The sequence below is a fragment of the Mandrillus leucophaeus genome, unplaced genomic scaffold (assembly GCF_000951045.1).
Source record: "Mandrillus leucophaeus isolate KB7577 unplaced genomic scaffold, Mleu.le_1.0 Scaffold290, whole genome shotgun sequence".
Lineage (NCBI taxonomy): Eukaryota > Metazoa > Chordata > Mammalia > Primates > Cercopithecidae > Mandrillus > Mandrillus leucophaeus.
In genome coordinates, this window is record NW_012103032.1 from 1,184,516 (window position 1) to 1,197,896 (window position 13,381).

General features: G+C 41.7%; 1 protein-coding gene across 5 annotated transcripts in view; it reads right to left on the reverse strand.

Moving 5' to 3' along the window:
- Positions 1-13,381, reverse strand: part of GPATCH8 (G patch domain containing 8) — a 112,150-nt gene that overhangs the window by 8,357 nt on the left and 90,412 nt on the right. For all 5 annotated transcript variants that reach the window (XM_011985923.1, XM_011985921.1, XM_011985922.1 and 2 more), the window contains one exon: positions 2,157-2,287. In XM_011985923.1, the coding sequence (XP_011841313.1) occupies positions 2,157-2,287 (131 nt within the window). The remainder of the gene's footprint in view (positions 1-2,156; positions 2,288-13,381) is intronic.

Below are 13,381 nucleotides of genomic sequence, written 5' to 3' on the forward strand. Positions count from 1 at the left end.
ACAGAATCAGATACCTATTTGTATGATGTCCTTGTTATCCAAACCCTAGCTAATAGCTATCCTCAACTCAGGGACAAGTGCAATGTATAATCTCTTTTTTTTTTTCCTCTCTCCCAAGCCGGAGTTTTGCTCTTGTTGTCCAGGCTGGAGTGCAATGGTGCAATCTTGGCTCACTGTAACCTCCGCCTCCCGGGTTCAGGCGATTCTCCTACCTCAGCCTCCTTAGTAGCTGGAATTACAGGCGTGCGCCACCATGCCCAGCTAATTTTTGTATTTTTAGTAGAGACGGAGTTTCACCATGTAGGTCAGGCTGGTCTCAAGCTCCTGACCTCAGGTGATCCACCTACCCCAGCCTCCCAAAGTGCTGGGATTACAGGCGTGAGCCACCGTGCCCCACCAATGTGTAATCTCTTGCTATCTAAACTGTTGCTACTGGAAAATGAGAACTCAACAGATTTGGAGAGCAAGAAATACTTACACTGTGTTATGAAACCTACTCCACAGCAAACAAATAAAAAATGACCCCCAGGGCCAAACTGAATAAAAAGGGGATTCTGTTTTTTTGAGACAGGGTCTTGCTCTATCACCCAGGCTGGAGTGCAGTGGTGCGATCACAGCTCACTGCAGCCTTGATCTCCCAGGCTCAAGAGATTCTTCCACCTCAGGCTTCTGAGTAGCTGGGACTACAGGCATGTGCCACCATACCCAGCTAATTTTTAAGTTTTTTTTTTTTTTTTTTGAGACAGGGTCTTCCTATGTTGCCCTGGCTGGTCTTGAGCTCCTGGGTTCAAGAGATCCTCTTGCTTTGGCCTCCCAAAGTGCTGGGATTACAGGTGTGAGTCACTATGCCCAGCATGTGCTTTTTAATATAAATGTTAGAAAATGGGAATAATTGTAATAGCGTCATCATTTATTGATTTCTTGAGCATCTCTGATGTGCTAGGCATCCCTTCAAGCATTTCCAAGGTAATAACTCAATCATTCCTCATAACAACTCTAAGTTGTTCTTATCTCTATCTTACAGATAAGGAAACTGAGGCATAGAGTTTAAATATAATTTCATTACGTCACATAAATAGTAAGAAAAATATGGCCTCAAAAATACACATACTTAATCAGTATATTATACAAGTATATAGATATGCTTTTAGTTTGAAAGAAGGATCTATTAAACATTTTAAGGAACTGGAGCACATTATGTTAAGTAAAATAACCCAGAAACAGAAAATTAAACACTGCAGGTTGTCACACATATGTGGAAGCTAAAAAAAAAAAAAGTTGATCTCATAGAATTAAAAAGTAGAACAGAGATGGATATGGTAATTACCTTGATCTGATCACTATATGTGTTGAAACATTACATATACGTTGAAACATTACTAAGCAACCCATGAATATGTACAATTATTATTTGTCAATTAATAAAAACTGAAGGTTTATAATTTTTTTTTTTGAGATGGAGTTTCACTCATGTTGCCCAGGCTGGAGTGCAATGGCACGATCTTGGCTCGGCACAACCTCTGCCTCCCAGGTTCAAGCCATTCTCCTGCCTCAGCCTTCCTAGTAGCGGGGATTACAGGCATGTGCCACCATGCCTGGCTAATTTTGTATTTTTAGTAGAGACAGGGTTTCTCCACGTTGGTCAGGCTGGTCTTGAACTCCCAACCTCAGGTGATCCGCCCGCCTCAGCCTCTGAAAGTGCTGGGATTACAGGTGTGAGCCACCGCGCCTGGCCACTTTTTTGTTTGTTTTTTTTTTGAGATGGAGTCTCCCGCTGTCACCCAGGCTGGAGTCCAGTGGTGCAATCTCGGCTCACTGCAAGCTCTGCCTCTTGGGTTCACGCCATTCTCCTGCCTCAGCCTCCAGAGTAGCTGGGACTACAGGCGCCTGCCACCACGACCGGCTAATTTTTTGTATTTTTAGTAGAGATGGGGTTTCACTGTGTTAGCCAGGATGGTCTCAATCTCCTGACCTTGTGATCTGCCCGCCTCAGTCTCCCAAAGTGCTGGGATTACAGGGGTAAGCCACTGCGCCTGGCCCAAGGTTTATAATTCTTAAATCTTAATTTAAATTTTAAATTATAATCTGAAATCTATAATTTAAAACTTTAAGGATTATAATTATCTGTAGAACCCTCTGATAAAAAATATCCTCACCATTCAGCTTGTTTTCTCTGCTCTGCCAACTCATGGAGCCGCCGAAGGGCTTTTTCCTGTTTTTTCTCATCCTTGCGGGATCTTGAAGAGACATTTCGAGCAAACTCCCTCTGCTTGAGATCTTTTAATCTCTGGGTTAAAAGAAAGAAAGATACAGAGGGTGGATGATTTACAGTAACTTGGGAATCAGAAAGCAAAGCCTTTAGGACATGACCCTCAACCAACAGTCATAGTATTAGTGTAGAACACATTATCATATTCTCTTATGGCAACTGAAAACACAATGGCTGATTACTTTGGGTATAGCACTTGTAGTATCTACACTTCTAATTAGGACAGCATATCATTTGCTTTATTAGGCAAAATAAAATGATCTCAAATGCAACAAGCAAATTTTAGAACACTGGGAGGAAAGAAAGGGACCTGCTCCTCCAGGATGCAAAACTAGACAAACAGAACATGAGATAAATTGTAATAACACAAGCCAAAGAGAACAGAAAGGGGTTAGGCTAGTACAGAAAGTTACCCAGGTGTAAGATCTTGAAAAGCAATGTACAGCTTACATGGGGGGTTATTTGAATTAAAACAAATAGAAAGCATACTTTTATTTCACCATAAAAAGGTGTCATTTTTTTTTTCAGCATGAATAGAGGTTTCCCGTAACTATTAAATAAACCCGAGAGGTCTTCCAGCGCTAGCACGTTTAGAGCTCACCAGTCTGACCACTTTTATCTGGTCAGCCTGCTGAAAGTAGTATGTGAGGCTTTGCATTCCTTCATGGCCCTGAGAGGAATATCCAGGGGATGAGGAGGGAGAGCAGAGATAAGTCAAAGACTTTATTACTTAGAATCCAGATAACAGAATGGGTCTTTTATTTTCAGAAACTACTGTATAATTTTCCTTAAAAGAAATACAACCAAAAAAGAACAGTGTTATGACACACTGGTGACAGAACCCAGACATATCTATCTGCAATAAAGACAGAAATAAAATTATTTTCAAGACATTAGATAATAACAAGACACAAACAAAACAAAATATATACATTAGCCTATGCTTTTACAACAGCATTGGGAAAAGGAATTTGACCCAGTATAAAGTGGACATTGCTTTGTGGAAAGGCATGATGTTCAACAGACAGAGGAATTTTCTTACCTAGTATTTATGAAATGTGTTTTGAATCTTTTTAAATTGGGAGGGGGGAAGGGTAAAAAGACACACACAAAAAAAGATATACAGCTAAAGACACTAGTAGAAAAACTCACTCTTGTGATCTGGGCTCCCAAATTAGAAGGATTTGCTTTCAATACATCAGCTGAAAATGTCACATCACAAAGAAAAAAAAAGTAAAAAAACAAGAGTGGAAGAGAAAAAAAAAATAAAGCAAGCATTACTACACAAGCTCTCTTAGTGAATCTGTAAACTATTATACTGAACAATCAGGGACAAAGCCATCAACTCTAAAAGGGCTGGGGAGAAGGGAAGCACCTGTACAACATATATATGTGTACATACACACAGACTGACATAGTAATCCCACCTAGAAAAATGGAACTACCTGTATTTCTTCCAGAAAAATGGTTCCAGAACTTTGGAAAAGACCATTGTGGTACAAAAAGCAGTCCTGTTTCCATTAGCCCTTATTTTGGGGGAAGCTCAAGTAATGAACAGCTGGCAAAACTATTACTGCCCATAATTAAGAATTTTTTTTTTGAGACGAAGTCTCTGTTGTCCAGGCTGGAGTGCAGCGGCGCGATCTTGGCTCACTGTAGCCTCCGCCTCCCAGGTTTAAGCAATTCTCATGCCTCAGCCTCTCAAGTAGCTGGGATTACAGGCATGCACCCCTATGCTTGGCTAATTTTTATATGTTTAGTAGAGACGAGGTTTCACCATGTTGGCCAGGGTGGTCTTGAACTCCTGGTCCCAAGTGAACTACCTGCCTCGGCCTCCCAAAGTGCTGGGATTACAGGCATGAGCAACCACACCCAGCCCACAATTAAGATTTTTATAAAACCACTTCAAGATAAAGGATCAACTATTTTAAATAAATATGAATAAATATGAATTCTAATTTCATCCTCCTGAGGGGAATGGGGCAGAAAGAAAAGGCTTATCAGGCCTATTATATGATTACCTTTGGCCACAAACCTAGTTTTTTCTTCCCCAAACACGTAACAGGCTCTCTAACCAAGATTTATATAGAATATAATGTTCTTCTCATATCTGCCATTTTCTTTTTTTTGAGACGGAGTTGCCCAGGCTGGAGTGCAGTGGTGTGATCTTGGCTCACTGCAACCTCTGCCTCCCGGGTCCAAGCAATTCTCCTGCCTTAGCCTCCCGAATAGCTGGGACTACAGGTGCCTGTCACCACGCTCGGCTGAGTAGAGATGGTGTTTCCCCTTGTTGACCAGGCTGGTCTTCAATTCCTGACCTCAGGTGATCGGCCCGCCTCAGCTTCCCGAAAGGATGGGATTACAAGGCATAAGCCACTGCACCCGGCCTGCCATCTCTCTAGCCACCTGCTAAGACTGGAAAATTTCCCCATGCCATTTCCTCCCCTCTTACAAATATTTCATTACTTTTAGGAAGCATTTTTCAAACTACAAGACACTGTCCAAAAGAACAATCATTTAATCAAAGTATGGAGTCCCCAGGCTGAGTCAAGATTAGGCTTTCCATTCAGCAGCCACTTTGTACAACCCTGAAGTTGAAGGAACAGGACCATGTCCACATCATGCTGAAGACATCCTATCTCAAGTTCCTACCACAGGAACATGGTTGGAGGCAGAGACGGAAGAAGATAGGATGATGCAATAAAACGAATCTAAACTGCAGGCTCCCTCTGGGCAAACCTATCCTAAGAATATCCTACAAAGCTTAGGAAAGGCTCCCAATATCACATTTACAAATTTTACAGTCAAGTCTGCGGTCTCAAAAGTAGAATTGAGAACCCCAAAATTCTAACCCCAACCTTAAGAGACAGGACTCAGCAAACCCTATCAAACTGAGTATGTATACTTGTGGTTTCTCTCAGACGAGGACATTCTGTTCTGGCGACTTTTTTTTTTTTTAAGAGACAAGGTCTCACTTTGTTGCCCAGGCGGGAGTGCTGGGGCTATTCACATGTGTGATTCCACTACTGATCAGCATGGGAGTTTTGACCTGCTCTGTTTCCGACCTGAACCGGTTCACTTCTCCTTAGGAAGCTTCGTTGGTCCCCCGCTCCTGGGAGTTCATCACATGATGCCGAACTTAGTGCAGACACCCAATCAGCACAGCGCACTATAGCTCAGAACTCTCGGGCTCCAGTGATCCCACCAGCCTCAGGCTCCCAAGAAGCCAGGACTATAGGCATGCACCACTACGCCCAGCCAAGACATGGGTTATAAGGTTCATATTTTCCTTTACCTAGAATGCCTAACTCCAAGTGTCTCCTGTCTACTCAAGGTCAAACTAAATTCTTACAGTCTCCACTGATCCTTCAAAACAGGGGACTGTTCTTTCTGAACTGTCCCTAGTGGTGCTTTGTCATATCGTTCACCTAGCAGCTATTGTATTTTGTTCTCTGACCAGTTATTCCTGTCTTTTAAAAAGGCAGTATGTGTAAAGCTTCAGAGTCAGAAAGCTTGGGTTCAAATCCATTAATTAACTAGCCAATCCACTTATTACTAGATGATTTCACCTCTCTGAGTTCCAGCTCCCTCATTAAAAAACAGGGCTACCTATCTACAGATTTACAAGATTAAATGTCAAAATAAATGTAAAGCATTTAATAAGTCACAAGTGTTCAATACTGCCTTCCCTCTGTGTGGGGCAGGGACTACAGCTTATCTTTATAATCAACCCCCCGCAGTATACAAAACAGCACTAAGTCTACAGAGGGCATCTGGTAAATGTCCAGTGAATAATTCAGTTCAAACATTAGATCCTTCGTTTTTCCTCAAATAAATTTTTCTACCATTTGTAGGAAAGCTTGATATAAAGTATTCTCATATCTTTATTAGGGACATATTAAAGTTACATAATATGGTCCTCCTAGCTACCACTCCAGATACCCCTTATTTCTAGACAGAATTGGGCCAAATGGCAAAAGATACTGGCCAGAAACTTCTCAGCTTCCTACCTAAAAAGTAATTTCTATAAAGGCACAAGGACCTAATCAGTCAGGTTTTCCAAAATTGCCTATTTTATTCCAAAAGGCTACCAATGTCTGGCTCATTTGTCATGGAATACCCATGTGAAATTCTGTGAAGTGTACCTATACTTTTCTCTTAAATTCTAAAGAGGAACACAACTTTACATAATTTCTTCAGGTGAGAATAGAGCAACATGCCTGCCTATGAGAGAAGAGGCAGAGCTCACAAGACCAAACACTGCAGATATGTCATCAATCTCTTGTCAAAGTCTGAGCAAATTCCATACCATACACAAAAATTCAAGTTAGACTCCAAACTGGGACATTCTAATTTAAATGGATTTGATTATCCATTTAAGCTGACTCAAAAGCTATGAGATGTATTTATCTCTGAAAATTACACAATACGCTTTCTGAAGAGCTGCTAATAAATTAGCTTATTTTATTGAACTACTAATGGTATTAACAAAAATTTAAGCCACATAACACATTTTTAGTTGGGAAATATCTTAATTCAAGAAAAGGAGACTGAACCCCACCGGAAATGAAAAGATATGAAGATCTTGTTTTCCTGAAAAATCAACAGCATTTTTCCACAATAGTATACATTTGCAGCACAGTACAGAATGGAAGGAACATTTCCCACAGATCCTTAATCACATGGTGGCTGGGATTTCCATTACACTTAGCAGAAGACCAGTAGAAAGGCAAGACCCTAACAAATGATCCAGTACTTGAAGTATCCATCCACATTAACTGTGGCTCTTTGGGTAAAAAACCACTCTAAATGGAAATGACATTCCAGTTCTTTTTTTTTTTTTTGAGACGGAGTCTCCCTCTGTGGCCCAGGCTGGAGTGCAGTGGCGCAATCTCGGCTCACTGCAAGCTCCGCCTCCCGGGTTTACGCCATTCTCCTGTCTCAGCCTCCCGAGCAGCTCGGACTACAGGTGCCCGCCACCTCGCCCAGCTAGTTTTTTGTACTTTTTAGTAGAGACGGGGTTTCACCGGGTTAGCCAGGATGGTCTCGATCTTCTGACCTCGTGATCCGCCCGTCTCGGCCTCCCAAAGTGCTGGGATTACAGGCTTGAGCCACCGCGCCCGGCCGACATTCCAGTTCTTAAAACACAACTTAAACAGCATTATATTGGCAGAAATATGTTTTACTGTGGACACAAAGTATTGCTCTACTATCGCTGAAAAGATTAAGCCAAAGAAATGAGAACCAGGTAAATCTGAATGTGGATTATAAATGTGCAGAAAAGGTACACCCCAACAGCCACCCACTTCTCTTTAAGTGTAGATTTCAAGAGCAGAAACATTCTGCTCTCAGTGTCTATTAAAACAAGGCAACTATGGCAATTGGGCTTTGCAGATCATCCGTAAAATGGCTCTCAAGAAATACGGCTTCCTTCTATAGTGGTTAGAACTTTTAAAATAGTCATCATTCTGTCAATAGTGAAGACCAACAGTGTTCCTGCTCAATTGTGATTGAGTTGAATAAGACACATATTTCTTCACAGTGCTCTCTAACAACAAAAGATAATACAAGGGTTTAACAAAATCTTTTTTTGTATCTTTTAGTGCTATGCTTCTCTCTTCCATCAAAATAAAATTTGACACTAGGAGTTTATATTTGATGGAGTATACTCTACTAAGAATAATTCTGATTACTATCTTTCTCAAGTATTTAAAATTGATTATCTACATTTAAAGAATAAAACCCATTTTTCTCATGTAAAGGGATTTCAGGCATCAGAAAACAGGCAGAATTTAGGGCAGAATATTTTGTATTGCCACTAAAATCCCATGTTCTACATTTACTCAGCTCTGAAGAGAAAACTTGATTTTGTCTCTTTAGGGTCTAAAGATCCATGGCATCTTTCCCTCACCAGATAGCAACTCTGTTCTCCCAACAGGGACTGAGGCTTAGTCTTTCTTTGTAACTAACTATGTAACATACACATAGTTGTCTATGGCACAAAAGAGACGCTCAGTAAATATTTATCAAACTGGGTTGTGGCTCATGCCTGTACTCTCAACACTTTGGGAGGCTGAGGTAGAAGGATCGCTTGAGGACAGGAGTTCAAGACCAGTCTGGGCAACATAGCCAGACTGTCTCCATAAAAAAAAAATTTTTTTTTTTTTGAGATGGAGTTTCACTCTTGTTGCCCAGGCTAGAGTACGATGGCGCAATCTCGGCTCACTGCAACCTCGTCTCCCAGGTTCAAGTGATTCTCCTGCTTTAGCCTTCCGAGTAGCTGGAATAACAAGCATGCGCCACCACGCCCGGCTAATTTTTGTATTTTTAGTAGAGACAGGGTTTCTCCATGTTGGTCAGGCTGGTCTCAAACTCCTGACCTCAGGTGATCTGCCCACCTTGGCCTCCCAAAGTGCTGGGATTACAGCCATGAGCCACCGTGCCCGGGCAAAAAAAATTTTTTTAATTAGCTGGGTGCAGTGGTATGTGCTTGTAGTCCCAGCTATATGGGAGGCTGAGGCAGGAGGACTGCTTGAGTTCAAGGTCACAGTGAGCTATGATTGTGCCACTATACTCCAGCCTAGGTGACAGAGCAAGAACCTTTTTGTATTTCATTTTTTTGAGACAGAGTCTCCCTCTGTTACCCAGGCTGGAGTGCAGTGGCAAAATTTTGGCTCACCACAACCTCTGTCTCCTGAGTTCAAGCGATTCTCGGGCCTCAACCTCCCGAGTCGCTGGGACTACAGGTGCATGCCACCACACCTGGCTAATTATTTATATTTTTAGTAGAGACAGAGTTTCACCATGTTGGCCAGGTTGGTCTTGAACTCCTGACCTCAAGTGATCCACCTGCCTCGGCCTCCCAAAGTGCTGGGATTACAGGCATGAGCCACCGCACCCAGCTGAACCTGTCTTAAAACAAAACAAAACAAAACGTGTTGTATCTCCACCATTTCTGTCTAAGGATAATCTGGCCTTCTTCAAACCTCAACTACTCCTTTTCCTCTTATGTCAATGGTCCTGCATACCAAAATCACAGCCTCTTCTCCCCACTGTTTTATTTCCCCCTCCCTCTACAAAAAAACATTAATGTCTGTCTCCTCCCCTTCCTAACTGAAGTAATCATGCTGTAGTTGTTGCTTGTGCAGGTCACCCTAATTCATGTCTCAGTGTTTAATGTTTATGGATGAGATCACCCAAGAAGATATCACCAGGTGGTAGGTAAGAGAAAAGACCAGGAGAGAATATAGAATATTTCACTATTAAACTACCCAGCAAAAGAAGATTATAGATGAATGGTTAGGAAAAGCCACGTTACTGAACATTAGATGTAAATTCTTTCTTTTACCATATGCCTATTAGTAAGTGATGAAAATTAATTTTATTCAGTAAGAAAAAAACAAGTATTTGGTAACAGAGAAAATTAGATACTAATGCCAATTACAGATAGTGAAAAATTGAGAGAAAAATAAATAAATACAAATTATTTTTATTCTTATTTTTGAGAGAGTCTCCCTCTGTCACCCAGGCTGGAGTGCAGTGGCGTGATCTCAGTTCACTGCAACCTCTGCCTCCCACGTTCAAGTGATTCTCGTGCTTCAGCCTCTCAAGTAGCTGGGATTACAGGTGCCACCACCATGCCCGGCTAATTTTTTGTGTTGGGATTATAGGCGTGAGCCAATGTGACCGGCCCAAATTCTTTTTTTTTCTTGAGACACAGCCTCACTTTGTTGCCCAGGCTGGAGTGCAGTGGCATGATCTTGGCTCACTGCAACCTCTGCCTCCTGGGTTCAAGTGATTCTCCTGCCTCAGCCTCCCGAGTAGCTAGGATTACAAGCACCCACCACCACGCCTGGCTAATTTTTGTATTTTTAGTAGAGATGGGGTTTTGTCACGTTGGCCAGGCTGGTCTCAAATTCCTGACTTCAAGTGATCCGCCCGCCCTGGCTTCCCAAAGTGCTGGGATTACAGGTGTAATCCCACTGTAATCCCAGGAGCCACTGCACCCGGCCAGGCCAAATAGTTGGATATCAAATTAATTTGTCATAAAATTACCATGTTTTGCTATTTTCAGGAATTCAGCAAAATGCCTTAAAAGTATGGTATATATTCTTTTTTTTTTTTTTTGAGACGGAGTCTCGCTCTGTCACCCAGGCGGGAGTGCAGGAGCCAGATCTCAGCTCACTGCAAGCTCCGCCTCCCGGGTTCACGCCATTCTCCTGCCTCAGCCTCCCAAGTAGCTGGGACTACAGGCGCCCGCCACCTCACCCGGCTAGTTTTTTGTATTTTTTTTTTAGGAGAGACGGAGTTTCACCGTGTTAGCCAGGATGGTCTCGATCTCCTGACCTCGTGATCCGCCCGTCTCGGCCTCCCAAAGTGCTGGGATTACAGGCTTGAGCCACCGCGCCCGGCCTGGTATATATTCTTTAACAGCACCAAGTATGCCTGCTTTAAGGCATTTAGGTATATATACATGAACATATACATATACACGTACATATGTATATGTACTATATATTTTCATCACCACTACCACCATGAAAACTTAAGCTGGTTAATGAAGTTTTAAAAATGACTTAGAGATATAATTCATATACCCTAAAATTTACCCCACCCCCCTTTTTTGGAGACAGGGTTTTGCTTTGTCACAGAACTGGAGAGCAGTGGCATAATCAGAGTTCACTGCAGCCTCGACCTCCCAGGCTCAACTGATCCTTCCCACCTCAGCCTCTCAAATTGCTGGGACTACAGATGCACTCCATCATGCCTGGCTAATTTATTTTTACGTTTTGTAGAGACAGGATCTCCATATGTTGCCCAGGATAGTCTCAAACTCCTGGGATCAATGGATCCTCCTGTCTTGGCCTCCCAAAGTGCTGGGATTACAGGCGTGAGCCACTGCTCCTGGCCCAAATTCACACATCTAAAGTGTCAAATTTAGTGGGTTTTAGTACATTCTTAGAATTGTGCAGCTATCACCACTATCTAATTTTAGAACATTTTCATTACTCCCAAAAGAAACCTCATACCCATAAGCAGTTACTCACCATTTCCTCTCTGCCTAGCCCTAGGAATCTACTAATCTGCTTTCTGTCTCTATACATTTGTTTATTCTAGACTTTTCATATAAATAATATGATATGGGGTCTTTTGTGACCAGCTTCTTTCACTTAGCATACTATTTTCAAGATTCATGCATGTTGTATATACCAATAAGTCGTTCCTTTTTATTGCTGAATAATATTCCATTGTCCAGATGTATCACATTTTATCCATTTACCAGCTGATGGACATTTGGGTTATTTCCCTTTTTGGCTATTATGAATAATGCTGCTATAAACATTTTTGTGCAAGTTCTTGTGTGGACATATGTTTACACTTCCCTTGGGTATATACTAGTAATATGGTAACTTTGTATTTAATGTTTCGAGGAAGTGTCAAAAACTTTTCCACTATCTTTTCACTATCTCATTAGCAATGTAGGAGGGCTCAATTTCTTGATATCTTCTCCAACACTTTGATAATGTATCATTTTTATTTTAGCCATCCTAGTGGGTATGAAATGGTATACATAAATTTTGTGGTTTTGTGGATAATGAGTTTTAAGTATACAGGTGGTTGAGTATCCTGTATTTGAAATACTTAAAACTGGAAGTGTTTTAGATCTTGGAAGCTTTTTTAGATTTTAGAATATTTCATTGTATATTTACTGCTTAAGCATCCCAAATCTGAAAACCCAAAAAGCTCCAATAAGTATTTCCTTTGAGTGTCATGCTGGCATTCAAAAACTTTTGGATTTTGGAGCATTTTGGATTTTAATTTTTTGAATTTGGGATGCTCAATCTGTATTTACATAGCTAGCACTCCAAGAACATATCTGGGGACAAAGATTTGCCCCATAGGTAAAATCTGAAGGCGGATAAGTCACAAGAGCTGCTTGGGTTCAAAGCAAATGGCACAGCAACAACCCAGTTCAGAGCTCTCTTTACAGTACTGTCACTAAAGAACTTAATACTTAGGTTGCTTTAACTTTTCAGACTACAATAGAACAAAGAGTCTAATCCCAGAATCTCTACCACAGTGCATCACTGTGATAAATTAAGTGTAAGGGGCAGAAAGGTTGAAACTGTAGAACAAAAGTAAGGCAGAATCATTTTTAGTCAACTGGGATTGAGTGCCAAGATGAAGAACAGTTAGAAATACATAACAAGAGAATGCCTGGTTTACATGGCAACATTAGGGTCCTGAAGCATCTGTTTGAGGGTTACCCCGAATCACAAAAGCAGACAGCTCCTCTAAGCAGAAGGGGATTTTTTCAACAGTTTTTGTTTTTGTTTTTGAGACAGAGCCTCACTCTGTTGCCTAGGCTGGAGTATAGTGGCACTATATTGGCTCACTGCAACCTCTGCCTGCTGGGTTCAAGCAATTCTCCTGCCTCAGCCTCCAAGTAGCTAGGATTACAGGCGTGTGTCACCACTCCCGGCTAATTTTTAAAATATTTTTAGTAGAGATTGGGTTTCACCATGTTGGCCAGGCTGGTCTCGAACTCCTCACCTCACGTGATCCACCCACCTCTGCCTCCCAAAGTGCTGGGAATACAGGAGTGAGTCACCACGCCTGGCCTTCAGCAGATTTTTTCAAGGTTACCTATGTTGAGGTTGCTGGGTATAAGTTTACTCCCAACATAAGCAGAGGAGGGTGAGTACATAAGACTTAACAGATGAAAAGGCATGAAACATGCTAAAGTTTTGGAAGACTGGCCAAATGATGTCAATTTTCTTATTACGCAAAACAGACCCCAAGAAAATGGTATGAATAGTGGTATAAAGTACCACTGAACCCAACATTTTCACTCTCTGCTATAGGTTATTACAATAAAACTACAACATGTTCAAGTGCTGAGATGCACTCCTTTCTTCAAACCTGTGTTGTTTCTTTCTTTTTTTTTTGAGATGGAGTCTCACTCTGTCGCCCAGGCTGGAGTGCAGTGGCCGGATCTCGGCTCACTGCAAGCTCCGCCTCCCGGGTTTATGCCATTCTCCTGCCTCAGCCTCCCAAGTAACTGGGATTATAGGCGCCTGCCACCACGCCCGGCTAGTTTTTTGTATTTTT